Below are 17219 nucleotides of genomic sequence, written 5' to 3'. Positions count from 1 at the left end.
GAGGGAGAGAAAGAGAGAATTCAAATAGTACAATTTATACACATACCCACTCTGTTACTCAGTGTATTTATCGCTCATATTTAGCATAATATAAGATAATTCTGCCCCTCACTCTTTAGCTGGTCTTAGAATCCTCTATGTATCCCATTTTATGGCACCAAGTATGATTCTGTTGTATTTGATACAACATGGTGCCTAATGAAATCCAACTAACTCATCAGTGTCAACTAAACAGTGATATATTCCAATGTTAGAAAAAATTTATTTTGTTATATTAAATAAGAGTTTGTTTCCAATGATGAGAGCATAGGTATCCTAACAGCACCATCCTAAACAATTTTCATTCTTGTGAGAAATGCTTTTCCTTTGCCTTCCACACTATCTACTTAACCTACAATCTAGAAAAGATACAATGTCTTTGTAATATATGCCATTCACAAGTGACAGTAGTAAAGGAATTTGAGGAGTTAATACTGTTTTCCCTTTGAGCATTTTTCTTAAACTTTATAACTGAATTGTCTTGCTGGTTGGTTAACGTATGTGTAAGTTTATTTATTTATTTTTCTTTAAACGGTGCAATTTCTTTTTTCTTTTTGGTACAGGGAATTAAACTCAGGGACACATTACCACCGAGATGTCTGCAGCTTTTGTTTATTTATTTATTTTTTAATTTTAGGTAGGAAACAAAATAAATCATTGTTATTTTTACCTCAAAGAGTTCTTTTTTTTTTTTTTTTTTTTTTTGGTCAATGTGGTATGTTTTGTGTGAGAGCCAAGGCACACCTCAGTTTAATTTCCATAGACTTATATGGTACTTTAAAACACAGAACAAAAAAGCAGAAGAACATTTTGTATTTCCCTCCTGATTAGTTTTATTATGATGTAGTATATTAATTTTTTTGTTAATTTGTTGCACAGAAAATAATTATTTGATTCAATGTACATACTTTTGCTGAAGCCAAAAGGAACCACTGTGTAGATTAACTCATTCATTAACATCAAAATCGTTTTTTATCTCTGAAAAAAATTGAGTCAGACTGGCCTTGAAATTGCGATTCCCCTGCCTCAGCCTCCTGAATTGCTATGATTATAGGCATGTGCCTGTGTGCCCAGTTTAAGCCGTACAATTTTAAATACGTATTTTGTTTGCTTCTCAATCTTTCCCAACACAATTAATTTTATACTGAGTTATTTCATGGTTGTTCCTTAAATAGGTTCATCAGAGGGATTGTGGTACTTTTTCTTTTGTTGGTGTGAGAGTTTTAATGGCTTTCTGCCACTCTTTGATGATTTTGTGATAAACACTGCCCCAGGGATTGTGGGTGATAGGATTGCTAATCTAATAAAAAAGTTGTTCAAATATTCATTATCCTTCCTATTTACTTTCCTCTTTAGGCTGATTATGCAAACTAATTTCACACTTATGTGCCAGCACAATTATTTGTTGATGTTTTGTTTATGCTGTGTGTTGGTTTGTTAATTTACATTTAAAACTATACAAGAATTATAGTGTTTAAAAATATTACATAATTATTTAATATATCATTCTTGGTTTATTATTTTAAAATAATAAATCATTTGTGATTGATTACACAAAGAATTGCAGTCCACAAAATGTGATCAAAATTGAAAAAAGCTCCACACACAATTTTCTCTGGTCCATTTATGACAAAGCAAATAAAAATCTACAACATTTGAACACTCCTGTAAGTATATACCTACATGAACAGAGTAAGAGGCTATTTCTGAGCTTTTCTTAAGTAACCCTGGGTTATTTTTATTATTTTTATTTTGTTTATTTATGATTTTTTAAGATGGAATGTAGCTATGCTACCTAGGTTGTTCTCAAACTCTTGGGCTCAAGTGATCCTCCTACCTCAGCCTCCTGTGTAGCTGTACCACAGGCATATGCTACCTTCCCCAGTTTAAGACTATTTTAATGTGATGCTTTTATTATTACTCCCAAGAAGAAAGGGGGCAGGTGACAACCCAAGATGTGTAGTATAGGGGAAATCTGAGATTTGTATTGTTGAAGCTCAGTGTTATTCCTGTGCATTGGTAAACCACACTATGCTCATAGAAACCTAGAACCAGTGCATATCCTAACTTGGCCCAGTACAATATTTCATCTTCACAAAAGGATGATCTGGGGATTTAAAATGTCTTTCACCAAGATCGTAATGCATGGTGGTAGCAGAGCCAGGAAAGAAAAACTAACAAACGGATCCCAAATTTCTCTATTGTATCATTAGAGTCTCAAAACAAGTCTCATGGCCTTGCCTGTATGCAAGGTAGAAATGTTTGTGCTATGTAAGAATAGCTACTCCTGCTCTTGCTTTTGGTTTCTGTTTCCATGGAATATTTTTGTCCATCTCTTTATTTTAAGTGTATTTCTTATAGGCAGCATATTGCTGAGTCTTTGTTTTCCCCATTCAGTTAGTATACATCTTTTAAGTGGAGAATCTTTTAAGCCATTTACATTCCAACTTTTTATTGCTAGGTAAGGACTTATTCCTGTTGTTTTGTTAATTTTGTGATTGTTTTGTATATGCTTTGGTTCCTTCCTTTCTCTCTTGTTCTTTGTGGTTGATTGTTTCTGTATTGATAAGGGTCGATCTTTTTTGCTTTTGTTTATATGAGCTACTATTAAGTTTTATATATTTGTACATTTTCTTGATAGTAGTTATTATTATTTTGTTATGTAGAACTCCCTTAAGCATTTGTTGAAAGGCTGGCCTCAGGATGATTAATTGCCTCAGTTTTTGCTTGTCTTGGAAAGATTTCATTTCACCTTCCATTTTGAAGGATAGCTGTGCTTGGTATAGTATTCTTGGTCGGCAGCTTTTGTTTTATTTTGTTTTTTCCTTCAGAGTTTCAAATATATTGTCCCAATCTCTCCTGTCTTGAAAGATATCCACTGAGAAATTTGCTGTTAGTTAAATGGAGATTTTTCTATATGTGCTTTGTTGCTTTTCTACTGCCATTTTTAGAATTCTTTACCTAGGACATATCACATTTGACTATAATATGTCTCAGAGAATAATTGTTTTGGCTGAATCTAATTGGGGTCCTTTGAGCTCCATAGACCTGGGTATCCACATTCCCCCCAATATTTGAGAAGTTTTCAGTTAGTATTTCATTAAATTAGCTTACTATAGCTTTTCTTTTATCTTCTTTCCAGAGGCTCTATAAAAATATGAATATTTTATTTATTAATATATTAAAAAATGAATGTTTTTATTCTTAATGGAATCCCACAAATCTCAAAGACTTTCTTCATTTTCTTTTTTTGTGTGTGTGTCTTATTTTTTATGTGGTAGGGTGGGGACAAGGGAGTGCAGAGAGGGAAACATGGATATTTCAAAAGACCTGTTTTCAAGTTCAGAAATTTTTCTTCTGCTTGATCTATTCTGTAGTTTTTGAAAACCTCACTTTCATTTTTTTTATCTATCTAGTTGTCAGCACCAAGATTTTTGTTTCTTAACAATGCTCTTCACTCTTTGTTGAATTTCTAATTCATAGCATAAGTTGTTTTACTAAATTCATTGATTGGCTCCTTATCTTCTCTTATATCTCATTAATTTTGTTTTAAAAGTATTATTTTGAATTCTTTCTCAGGCAATTTATTGGTTTCATTTTCTTTTGGCACCACTGGTAAGCAGATATTGTATTCCTTTAGAGATGTCATGATTCTCTGCTATTTAATGCTTCCAATGCATTATGTTGATATCAGTACATCTGATAAATCAATTGCCTTTGCTACTTATGAGATGGCTTTCATAGCAAAAGACTTTATGTGGTAATGTGTCCTAGGATGTTGTTTGGGTAGGCTTATGATGGCTTTGGTTAATGTTAGGAATGTAGTTTCTTCAGTTCTAATCAAGACCAATGATGCCCATGAATGTCTTGGTGAGTAAGGCTAGACAGGATTGAGGGATTGTTCATTTAGCTAGAGTGCAGCTTTCTTAGGTACAGTGGGTTTACTACAAGCTCTGATTGTGGTGCATGAAGTTGCAATTGTGGGATATCTCTCAGTTTCTGCAGGTCACAGAATGGTGGGGCTACTTGGCAGGTCCAAGCAGGCAAGGTACAGTTGGTTGGCATGTCAAGATAGGCAGGGCACCTATAAAATCTGAAGGCTGTATGGGAAATAGGATTCTTCCATTTGCCTTGGCATGCATGGCATGGTACTCCTGACAGTAGGGACAGGGTATCTGTTAGTGTCTAAGTGCTATAGGGTGGCTGGACTGTACCAGTAGTACAAAAAATGGTTCTTTTCTGTGTCTTGAAGGTTTAAGGTAACTTTGTGAGTCAGTGACAGGTCAGCCATTCAGGAAAGGACTCCTAGGATGTGGGTAGATGGAAAGGATCACTCAAATTATTTACTGGGGCCACAAGAGAATAGACTAATCTACTCTGCAACTTCTATGGCTCAAGGGTGTAGGCTGGACCAGGTTTTCAGGCCTCAGGAGGTTAGGAAGGGCCATGTAACTACTTCCTGGGATTGGGTGGGCTATGGCATTTGAGTGCAGGCTACCCTGTAGATTTCTGGAGAAGAAAGAGGATGGACAAAACCATATAGTTAATTCTCAAGTGCCAGGTAATCTGAGTTGCTAGTGCAGGCCATCAGGCTGCTTTGTAGAACATGGGGTGTACAGGCTCTCAAGGTGTTATTGTGCAGCATGTTTTGGGCAAAGAGGTTACATGTGGATCAGGCTTTTTCACCAGGACGATGAAGTGGCAAGTTCATTTCTATGCAGATAGTATGATTGTGAGTGTTAAAAACCCTAGACCCTGAACAGAAAAGCATATGTAATAAGTGATATTCATCACTGGCTCAAGGGGATTAAGTATAACTTCTGACCAAATGTAGGCTATATAAATCCCACTCTGAATATGAATAAGGAGATAAATTATACCAAAGAGCCAATGGACATTCCTGCAATGGAAACTATAATCGCCAATTTTTTAAAAAATCATAAAAAAAGTAGATCAGCAGAAGATCTGAATAGCTGAATAAGATGAGAAAGCAATGAACAAACTTGAAGATGGTTCTTTAGAGAGGACACAATATGAATAAAAGAAAGACCAAAGCTAACAATATCTCTGAAAAATATATAATCTAGTATGGAGCAGTGGTGTGAAATTGTGTTTCCATTTAAAAAAGAACATTGAAAACCCCTCTTTGAACATAACTTGCAGTAAATTCTCTTTTCCCTTTATCTGCACTCCCATACTAGGAATCTTATAATTTTTCACATATTTCAAACACCTGTTACCTTCTTATTTTTATGTTTCTTTTTTGTATGCTTCACTATTGGCATTTTTCCACTGATATCTCTTCCAGAAGATTAATTCTGTATACCTGTCTGTCCAATCAACTGTTCAACTCATCTACTAAGTTCTTTTTATATTTATAATTTTTAATTCAAAAATATCAGTTAGGTAATTTCTAAATCACTGAGATTTAGAAATTTTATGTTTTATGTCTTTCTTATGTTTTGTACATTTTCTCCTAGTTTGAGATAGATTAATCATAGTTGTAAATTCATGTACTCTTGTTCTACACTCTGAATCATTTTAGCACTAGATCTGCCCTTCTATATCCTTATTTCTGCCTCCTTATTTCTATATTATTTAACTGTAATAGTGAGTCATGTTTATGTTTTTCCTTTCAGCACATTTTTAGTCTGTTTTAGCACATATTTTTAGTCTGCTCTAAAAGAATACTACACATTGGATAATTTATAGAGAAAATTAATCTATTGCTCATGGTTCTGAAAGCTGTGAACTCATAGACTGAGGGACTGCATGTAATGAGGCTTTCCTGGTGCGTCAATCCATGATGGCAGATGGAAAGGGCAGAGAAGATGCATAGCAAGAAGGAGATTGCTTTTATGAGAAAGGCAATCTTGTGATAACTGTACCACTCCCATAATGAGGGCCTTAATCTGTCATGATGGCCTTGCCTAAACACTCATAAAGACTCACCTCCCAATACTATTACAGTGGCAATGAAATTTCAATATGAGTTTTGGAACAGACATTTGTACCATAACAGCAAGTATAGAAATATTTGTTATAAGCTGGTAATTGTACATTGAATCACCAAGTGGCTCCACTACAGAGTTCCCATTTCCTATGTTGGGAAGATGGACTAAGTGGCTGGTTACCTAAATCAATCATGGATTAAGCTAAGCCAGAGGTAAGCGAGCTTTCAATAAATCTTGGACTAATCTTTACTTTTGGGGTACTGCTCAGATATGGGCCTGCTCGACTTTCACTTGGGAGTATACATGACACTAGCTGCTCAGCTTTGAAGGATTATGGGGACTAATCTCTACCGTCTAAAGATTCATAATCTAGGTCTTCAGCCTTCTGTGAAATGAAAGGCCAGAATCCAGTAAGTGTCTTAATGGAGAAACTGAATGTGCTTGAGACAAGCCACTTCACTGTGTCTTGTGTACAAAATGTAACATGGATTTAGGAAAATATGCCTTTTAGAAATTTCAGAGTAGCTCACCAACATCTCACAATGCAGAAGAGACTTTGGGGAAAATGATTACCAGTTGAAGTCCCCCAAATGTCTACTTTATGAATGCAGACCTGGGAAGTAACTAAGAGGACTGGAGTCCCTCTGCTTCTCAGCAGAGTTCCTGTCCTCCAATGGGGCCAAACCTCCTCCTCTATTCACATCCAGCATCCACTAGTTCTCCAGAGAAAAGAATGCCTGTTGATACTCAACTCAATTCACAATTGTGTTCCAGTTGGAAAATTTAGTTCATTGAGTTCTCCTTGCCTCCCAGCTTTCTAATGACCTCGAAGTATGGTTTTTAAGGTTTAATTAGAGATCTCTATGTCTGTTTCCCCAGAGAAAACATACTTTAACAAGACTTATCACATCCTACATACAATTGTAAATATCTTTTTTCATTCTATTTTATAATCAAAGTTGCGAAGAAGTTGAGAGGCAAGTGCTTTGGTCCTGTTTAGAGATTACAAAGACATTCTCCCTAAGTTTAAAACATATTCTCAAGAGAGTAAAGGGCATTGTGGAAAAAATTCAAATCTTCTGATATCTGACTCCTTTCTGTATCCACCATCATACCAAGGTAAGTTTTATACCCCTCAGAATTCAGTCGCAAAATAAGATACCACACCCCTGAGATAACCACAAGTTACTAAGTAGAAGGCATAGCTGTCACCATTACGAGTGGAGATCAACAGGAAGAGGTTGGGGATGTTCAAACCCCGAGCTTTGGAGTAGGTTCCATGGTTCTAGGACCCCAATCTCTGAGGACAGGTGCAGCCAGCTTGGTGCTGAACCTCTGGAATCTGGCAGGGAGCCTAGAGAACCAGGACCCAAGATTCTGAGGGTGTGTTGTTTGATACCTTTTCTCTGTCCTGGGGCTGATGATATTTGTGCTTCTGGAAGTTACTAAATATACATAGGAATTACATGTAGACTGAAAGCTACTGCTGCTGCCTAGATAAAAACTCTAACGGAAGTGATGCTGATACAAACTGTAAGCAGTTCCCATAGATATCCAGTCTCCCTGTGACTCCCCCAAGGGCACAAACTGCTAGGGAGGACTGCAATGAGGTGTTATTTGTGAGTTTCCTCTCTCCCTGTGACAGGGAAGACTGAAAAAGGAAGGTGGTTTGCAATTGAGAGAAGCTGAGTACACACCACACACAATCCATCCATACAGTAGGCCTTTGGCTCAAGAAACACAAAGAACTATTTCCATGAAAAATAAACCACGAGGTGGGGTGAATTTGGTGGTAGAATGCTTGCCTAGTGAGTACAAGGTTCTGAATTCAATCCCCAGTAGAGTAAATATGAAGAAAATAAAAAACTAAAATTACTTGAAATAATGAAAAGTGAGAATGAGGTAGGAATTACATATATTAAAAAGTGAAAGTTTATGATCCTGAAGCAATGTCCTCTGAAACTTTCTGCCAGTTTTCTAACATTTGCAATAACATTTCTACTGCCAGGATACTAAAAGTTAATGGATGGTAAATTTCATTGAGGATTGGGATTATTTTCTGAAATTGCAAGAAATTTGATCTTCTTTCTCATGTAAAAGTTCAAACATTGAGTTCTTCTCTCCCAGGTGAAAGTGAAGTATGAGCACCCAGCTACTGCATCTCAGGTAAATTTTAATCACTCAGCTGTTCCATCTCAAGTGAAGTGTGATCCCTCAGCTGTTCCACCTCAGGTGAAGTTTGATCACCCAACTCTTTCTTCTCAGGTGAAGGTTGGACACGTTTCTCTTTTTTCCTAGGTGGTGCTTTGTGCATCTTTACAAGCAAAAGTAACAAACTCAGAAATAAAACCAAAAATGGAAATTAAAAAAAAGGTCCTTTCTTCTTCTTCATCCAACTCTTGCACTGTTTTCCCAGGAGGTGGGCCACTGTCAACACTCCCTCCATGGCCTATTTTTATACAGTAAGGGGGCTCCCAGTTAGAGTCACAATGGCAGTGATGTTTGTTGTTGCAGATCCCTTTCCTATCACAGGTCTCTGGCGAACAATCACTTGTCCACAGCGACATAGAGACACACTTCTGGCGGATGCACACATGTTCAGCACCACACTCTGTGCCATCTTTCACATCACCAATATCTGGTACTGTCATCCCAAAATGATAGTCGGTACCCCAGCAGGTCACACCATTGAAGTCAATCCAATGCACAGTAGTGTGACTTCTTAAAAAGGGAATTTCTTTCACATTCTCACACTGAACTCTTCCACAGAGGAAATCTGATTTATTACACCTCACGTAGTTTTCACCAACGAGACCACAGTTACCAAAGCGGTCACCTTGGCTGTTCATTTCTGTGTAGCAACTCTCCTGTGCACTCCTGGACTCTTTGCCAAAGATCTGTCTGCACTGTTCGTCACGTGCATTGCATCTCTTCTCATGGCAGTAGCCACTGTCCATGCAACGGACCCCATCCTGCACATACACATCTTCTGGACACTCAGGTGAGGTGCCATTGCACCACTCTGGAAGATCACACTCACTGACATTTTCTCTACACACTTTACCTGGTGGCAAGAGAAGGCAGTCTTCACAACAAAGCCCAGAGGCACATTCAGCCCCAAATTTCAGAGTGCAGTTTTCCGAACAACATGGATGGTTTGAACACAAAGTTGGGAATCCACAGTCGCATTCCTCTCCTCTTTCAACCACACCATTCCCACAGACTGTCCACCTGATGATGTCTGCTTGGTTTGGTACATTGTGCATACAATTCAGAACTGGAAAGGTACTCCAAATTTGAGCATAACTGCAATTGCTGAATCTATAGCCTTCCATTTCTGATGCATGCATGATACAAACACGATGCTCGCATTTACATTCTGGTGTATTATGCTTCATACCCAGATTATGACCCATTTCATGTGTTATGACAAGTGAAATATCATACAATTTATCTCCCAGGAAACTCTCAATTCCACAATTATAAGGAGGTATACAAACAGTTCCAACATAGGCTAAGCCAATATACCTATCAAAAGTTTGGTGTGCCAGAAAATGTGCAATATAATTTTTTATGCGAGAATTTAGACTGGCTACCTTCCAGTCGCAAAACAGATCCAGGACTTGAACCATGTCATTAGTGACATTGAGAAGATTCTTTTCATTCCAGACCTCAATTCCAAGTAAACACAAATCAACATCCAATGGACTTAAAAGGGAATGTATATGATTGACAATGACAAATATGTCCTCTAATACATGTGAGACATTACTTTTCTTATAAAGGAATCGCTTATAGTCTACAACCAAAACTGTTTCTAGAAACCATTTGTGGGTCCACCACCCTTCATAGCCACTTTGCCTCAGAATGGAATTATTACTCCTTTGAAGCTTCAGTTGTCGTGCTAGTTCTTCTTCTGTTAGTCCACATCTCATAAATGGGAATTGTGTCTTCTCTCTCTGCATCTTATAAACCAGATGTTCAAATATGGTAGAAAGTCTTTTGGGTTTGATTTCATAAACAATGTCATGGATCTCTAGCATTCCTTGAAAGCCCCCCAAACAGGTGCTAAGAGAAACTAGGGATTCTGGGTCCCCTTCCACATAGCCATCATAGTAGCAGTCACTTTTGACAAAAGGGTGGTCCTCGAGCAGAGCACCCTGGTCTGTGTAGGTGAACACAGAGAAGGGTTTGGACACCAGAAGTTTCTTGGCCTTCATGTGGACAATGTGTTTCTGGCCTCCAAAGTACAGACTGTAGGATATCCATTCAGGGGGTCTCATGACCCTATGGGTGCCAGTTATCCTCAAGGGTATCACTACTTCTGGGGGGCTATGGTGTTGAGAGTGCCCAATCTGGGCCCATCCAGAAAGGAAGAGCAAGATGCTCAGGCAGAGTTTCAGGAGAGTGATCCTCATATGCACCAGGGCCTCACCCACAGCCATCATGGTTTGTGACTGGAAGCAAAGAGGCAGGGCAGGAGGTGCTGTTGTCCTGTCTCCTCCCTTTGACTTGGTTGCAAGCAGCACTGACCCTTAATGGGATGTCTCCTTCAGAGTCAATCCATCAGAGCCACAGAACTAAAAGAAAAAATAAAATAAAAAGAAGGGCAGAGATGGGGTGGCTAAATTATCAACAGGCCAAGGTAGAGGAGAACAGCAGGGTATGGGCTCAAATGCATTAGTGTTTAGTTTAGGGCATGACTAGATATTTTGCATTGGATTTTCTCTTAGTTTTGGTGATGCAGAATCAGATTATGGGAGTTGAAAAGAATGACAACTGGCCACTGGTTGAAAATTGCCAAACACGGATATAGGAGACGTGGGTTCATGATACCATTCTCTAAGTATATGAGTATGTGAGAACATTTCCACAATAAATATTTAAAACAAGAGTCTGAATGTAAAGGTGAATATAGAAGTTGTTTTGATGAGGGAATCTGTATTTATATGAATTGGATTGGAATAAGTAACAATAGTTTTTCCTTCCTATTTCTAAGGATTATTTAGTCACATTACTCATGAGAAATATGTAAAACAATTCTCACATACATTACTTTTCTTCATGATTCTTAATATGGACTTCCATGCAACTAATGATTTGTTCAAAATTCCTCCAATCCTGTCAGATTTCAATGTCAAAGCATCAATTATCCTTCAAAAGTAATAAAATCTGCTTATAATAGATACTTTACGGCATTAAAACAAGCAATCGTGGAATTGGAAGGGGGAGTACCTTGGGTTGACACATTTCACTCAAAGGTATTTATATGTGATTACACTCATATAAAATAATATTTTTCAAAGTCTGGGACCCTATAAAAATAAACAAAGCAAACTAGCTGGAAGAGTAACAGTTGGAAAAGAGAAGGTACTAAAAGCAAAATAAAGTGTCTTCAGAAAGGAAAAAAAAATCAATAAACCCTGGGAGGATGGTGCAGGTGATAAGGTAAGCTTCAGTGCAGGTGATGCTGTACCAGAGCAAAGACATCAAAATCCCTGGCATTTCAGGATGCTGAGGAAATCAGCTCCACGTTCAACTTTCCAATGGATTTGTCTCAGAAATGACAACACATACAAAAATACAGATTAAACAATAATTTTGGTAATACGAATATACTCAGGAGGTTCTATTGGGTGAGGTGCTAAGGAAGTGCTAATTTGCACAAATGAGAAATCTGATAATAGCACACTGCCTAGCCAATAATACTGATTTGTTGCTTTGTTATCAGTATCTGCAGAATATGCAGATACTGCATGGCACACCTGGGAAACATCAAAAGATGATACAGGTTAATGATATGGAACATACATTTCCACAGTGTTTGCAGCAAACATATAGTTTAAGAATCTGTTACATTGCATTCAATAGATTCCATATAAAAATACCTGTTTTTCTTGACCTTGTGAGAGTATCCATAGTTTTCATGACATTTAATACCATAGCAATAATATCATAAAAGTGATGAGATTGAGAACCACCACACTGTTTGGGGGAGAAAGAGCAACAATGGCAGCAGAGAAATGTGGAATCTGCAAAGAGGGATCTAAAACACCCTGATGAAACACCACTTCCCACAGTAGGAAATTCACACACAAAAGTGTCTGGACCCAGGACCTCTCGCCTCCTGGACCCAGGACACATTTCTCCTTAATTTTTCTTTGATCTTGATTCTAAGTTCTTTAAAGTTTTCTCTCTCCCCAGAATCATTTTCTGGTCACTTATGGAATTGTTCACTCATGAAACAGCAGCAGTCTCTCCTCTATTAAAACTTCTTTATGGAGAACACTTTTTTCCTAGTTAATTTAACATAATTTTGTAAGTCAACATTGGGAAGCCCACCAGAGGAGATGTCTTCCTTTCTCAGAAGTCCCTTTGTCACACAGATCAGATATTCAGTCTTACCTTGCTTTGGTTGCCAAAGCCACTTCCAAACCAGAAAACTAGCAACCATCTCCTTCCACCATTATCTACTATTCTTCCTTATTCCTTCCTCAACCTCCCGATAAATCCTGCACAAGCCAGAACATATTGGGTGCCTACTCCTACTTTCTTCTCCACCAATAACCTTTTCCATGCTCTCCGTGCATTTAGCAAGCATGTGGGCAACCACAAGCTCCCAGGTGTTTTTTTGTTACCGTTACAACTTGTGCTCAACAGTTTTGAGCCATTGACTGAAAGCTGTGTCCTATATCATTGTCATGATGCTTGGCCATCTTAACTCTCACATATTAGTTAGCCATAACTTTATTCTTAAATGAATATTATTTATCAGTTTCATATAGGATGCACATAAGTTTCCTTCCATGTTTTCCCACTTTTCAAGTTTCCATCATAGACCTGTCATCCCCATACCCCAGCTCTAGACTCCATTGGTTTAAACACTGTTGGCCAAAGTGCTCCACCGAGTCTAAATTAATGCTTTCACCACTGTGGTAACACAATGCCAATTATTCTGGGGAAATAAATCACAGTACAGTCTATTTAGGAGGATGTGTAAGTGAGGGAGACATACAAATAGCCTGATAGCTCAGCCTAAAGATGAAATCACAGATATTGATTTTAAATACTTCCATGCTTTTAGTAATCTGTGCCTTTGGGCACAGTGGTACATGCCTGTAATCCCAGCAGTTTGGGAGGTTGAGACAGGAAGATGGGAGTTCAAAGCCAGCCTAAGGAGGTGCTAAACAGCTCAATGAAACCTGTCTTTAATAAAGATAAAATTAGGGCTTGCCTGTGGCTCAGTGGTTGAGTATCCCTGAGTTCAATTCCCAGTACTCACCCCACCCCCCACCCTGACCAAAAAATAATCTGTGCCTTGTTGTTTACATGTTTTCCTTTCTGTTTTTTTCCCCTCAATTTCCTCATTGATACATAAGACTCTCATCTGAAAATCAATATTGTCTTTGTTTTGCAATTTGCTATTTTTATCAAATTTCATCATGGTAATTTAAGTTGTAAAACCAGGAATTCTACATTTAATGCCTATTTTAAACAGGATCAGGTAATTTTCTTTTCTTTGTCACTGCAGATAAGAGACAAGGGACCTATTTGAGGCTCCACACTATCCAGATCTTTAAAGTGAGACTAGCACCTTGATTGTTTGAGGAAGTAATCAAGTAAAATAAAGAAGAGGATTACTTCATGGAATGCCAAAAGCCCACAGGAGTAAGAAATGTCAGTAAAAGACACCTCTAAGGATAACTTCTCCAAATCATGAGTAAAATTCTGATCGGCTTCTTTGCTATCCATGTCTGTCTTTATATGTATTATGAAGGTGTGTAGGTTTTTGTTGTGATGGAAAATAATCATTGATTTCTTGTGTGCATTTTTTGAGACTGAACTAAAATAAATCTGTCAGAATGGATTCTTAAGACCTCACCTTTCAAGCAGGTGATAGGAAAACAAACTGAAAAGAAAATTCAAGACAGACTCTTTTCACTTATGACATTGTTTTATACAGTGACTACAGAAGTGAAGACACTGAGGGAATATAACATTTTCATTCATAAAGTGGAATAATATCATAATAGTACAGAGGCCTCAAACTTGACTCTCCCTCGCATATCAAAGCTCATCAAATCCATCAATCTCTGCATTCTAATTACCATCTCAACCTCTAATAGATAGTGTTTTCAAACTTGAGTAACAATACATTAAAAATGGTTTACAGTGTCTCCACCAAATAAAGTAGAAAAGGAATTTGCAAAGTGCATAATCCTCTTCAAGATCTGAATAACTGCCAAGAACTAATTGTTTTATTGGTGTGTGTGTGTGTTTATTCATGTCCTCATTATTCAAGTTTATCTTCTTTAGAGCTAAACTCTTGAATGACTTACCAACAGATGAAGTGATGATTCCCATGATTATTTCTAGGTATAGCCCTCTTCATGTCTCATTTCTGACACCCACCAACAAAGACTTTCTCGAGAACACTCATTCATGAGTGTTCTCGAGAAATATGAATCCTCTCTCCTTCAATTGTCTCTCATTTGATTGAGTTCTAGATTGAGCTTCCTAGCAACAAGAGTCTCTCAGAATTCAGAAGAACATGGCAACAACCCCAGATTCCTCTTCACTCTGGCTCTATTATCTCTATTAAAGCTGGTTGCTACATACTACTCAATATAAAAAGCCCTGACTTCCTTACCCTCATTGATTGTGTTCTAATAACCGTTCAATATGAATAAGATTCTTTTCCTTACTCCCATGTTCTTCATATACTCAATATAGTTTGCTCATACTATGACCCTGGTCTCAGTTTATTTCAACATTGAACCAAACTGTGGACCACTTGAAGGACTTTAAGTTCCAGAAAAAAAAAAATGAACCCATTTAAAACATTCTCAGAGACACCCAGACATCAGTATTCATCTGCATATTTCTTTCTAAGGCCAATGAATGACTCAGGGAGACATTGCATATCTGCAGCTGGATTCTCTTGCCTTCCCCCCCACACTTTTATCACTATTTCTTAAGGGACCAAACTTGATTTGATAGTTTTCATGTCTGTATTATTTTTCTAGGGCTGTCATAGCAAAGGTATATAATGTAGTTTAACAACAATAACAAAAAAGAAATCTACTGTATGACAGTTTTAGAAGCCAGAAGTCCAACATCATGGTATCCTCAGGTCCCCAGTGCTTCTAAAGTTGTTAAGGAATGATTTAGTTCAGCCTTCTCTCCCATCTTCTGGTCTGCAGCCACATAATTCTAATCTCCATTTACGATTTTCCCTGTGTCCAAAATTTCCCCTTTCATAGGGACACCGAATTACATCAGAGAACATGGATGCTAAGTCAAAAACTGTCACAAGGAACAAAGGAGGTCATTATATAATGATAAAAGGTCAATGCATCAGAAAGATATATGACAATTATAAATATCTCTGTGTACAACATTAGTGCATCTAAATATCTGAAACAAATATCTACAGATCGGAAAAAAAATAGACAGGAATATAATAATGGTGAGAGACTGCAATACCCTGTTTTCAATATTGGCTGTAATGTTAAACATAAAATTCATAAGTAAATAGCACATATGAACAATACTTTAGAATAAATAAACCTAACAGACGTGAACAGAACACCCCACACAACCACAGTGCATACACATTCTATTCAAGAATGCAGAGAACATTTTGCTGGACTACTCACATGTTACATTCCAGAACAAGTCATAACAATTTTAAAAGATTGTAATTATGTTAAATATCTCTTCTGACTAAAACAGAATGAAACTAGAAGTCAACAGACAGTTGGTGGAAAACTGGAAAAATCCACAAATGTATGGAAATTACACAATACACTCTAGCACAACCAATGTTCAGATTTGATAAAAGGAAAAAAATTTTAAATGTCTTCAGTTGAACAAAAATGAAAATGGAACAATCCAATACTTATAGAATTCAGCAAAATCATCCTATAAAGGCAGTGTATAGCAATAACCATCAAGGAACTTGGAAAATAGGAAAACACTAAGCCCAAGTTAGCAGAATAAAGGACATCACAATTATTAGGACAGAAAAATCGAGAATAGAAAAGAATCAATAAAGCTAAGAGTTGATTTTTTAAAAATATACAAAATATCTACAAACTTTTTAGCTAAACTAACAAAAAATTGAGAAGATTTTAATAAATTTTGAAATGAAGACATTACAACAGATGCTTCACAAATAAAAAGGATCTTAAGGGTCTCTTATGAACAACTATACACCAACAAATTAGATAATCTCAAGTAAATGGACAGACTGTAAGGGACATATTACCTTCCAAGACTGAATAATAAAGAATTGGAAAGTCTGACATACCAATAATAAATAAAGAGATGGAATGAGTAATCAAAAACTCTCACAACAAAGAAAAGCCCAGACTCAGATGGCTTTACTGATAAATTCCACCAAACTCCTAAAGAATTAATGCTAATGCTTTGCAAACTTTAAAAAAAAAATAAAAAAGAAGACACTTCTAAATTCATTTTATGAGGCCAGTATCACCCTTATCACCAGAAGAGAATGTTACAGATCAGTATCTCTGATAAACTTGGATGCAAGTCCTTCCTTGATAAAATATTAGCAATCCAAACTCAATAGCCTGTTAAAAAGATCATACACTTTGATCAAGTGTGATTTATCCCTCTGATGGGAGGAAAGTTCAACATACACAGATTTAACTAACATTATACAAAGAATAAATAATCAGAAGAACATTTCAATAAATGCATAAAAGGATTTTGACAAAATTCCCCAAACTATGATAAAAACTCTTAACACACTATATATAAAAGGAATGTATCTAGACACAATAAAAACCATGTATGAAAATCCCACAGTTAATATGGTAAATAAAGAGAAAAAATTAAGTTTTCTTTCTTTGCAAGAGAAGAAAAAGGGCAAGGACAGTCATCCTCACTTGTACTCAACATAGCACCGAAAGTTCTAATCTGTGCAACTGGGAAAGAAATAGGAATAAAATCATCCAAATTGTAATGGAAAAAGTAAGTTTCTCTCTCTTTGCAGATGATATAATTGTATATGTACAGAACTATAGAATAAAATCTTCTAGCACTAACAAAATAATTCAGTAAATTTGTGGTACATAAAATCAACATACATCATCCATATGTTTCTATATACTAATGAGGAATTATCTCAAAATGAAATTAAGAACACAACTCTTATAACAATAGCAATGAAAAATAAAATTCTTAGGAATAAACTTATCC

At 36.8% G+C, this 17219-nt stretch overlaps 1 protein-coding gene across 1 annotated transcript; it reads right to left on the bottom strand.

Annotated features, from left to right (window-relative positions):
* Positions 1 to 8287: 8287 nt before the first annotated feature.
* LOC114107292 (disintegrin and metalloproteinase domain-containing protein 25-like) lies at positions 8288 to 10438 on the bottom strand. The gene has a single exon (XM_027954709.3). The coding sequence runs from the start codon at positions 10436 to 10438 to the stop codon at positions 8288 to 8290; it is 2151 nt and encodes a 716-aa protein (XP_027810510.3).
* Positions 10439 to 17219: the final 6781 nt, after the last annotated feature.

Source organism: Marmota flaviventris, chromosome 3 (genome assembly GCF_047511675.1).
Source record: "Marmota flaviventris isolate mMarFla1 chromosome 3, mMarFla1.hap1, whole genome shotgun sequence".
In the NCBI taxonomy this organism is placed as follows: Eukaryota; Metazoa; Chordata; class Mammalia; order Rodentia; family Sciuridae; genus Marmota; species Marmota flaviventris.
Note: the sequence above shows the minus strand (reverse complement) of the source record. Positions and strands in the feature narration are given on the sequence as shown.

Bases quoted from the DNA above. Each gene is read 5' to 3' on its own strand.
- LOC114107292 (XM_027954709.3), bottom strand. From the start codon at position 10,438: ATGGCTGTGGGTGAGGCCCTGGTGCATATGAGGATCACTCTCCTGAAA.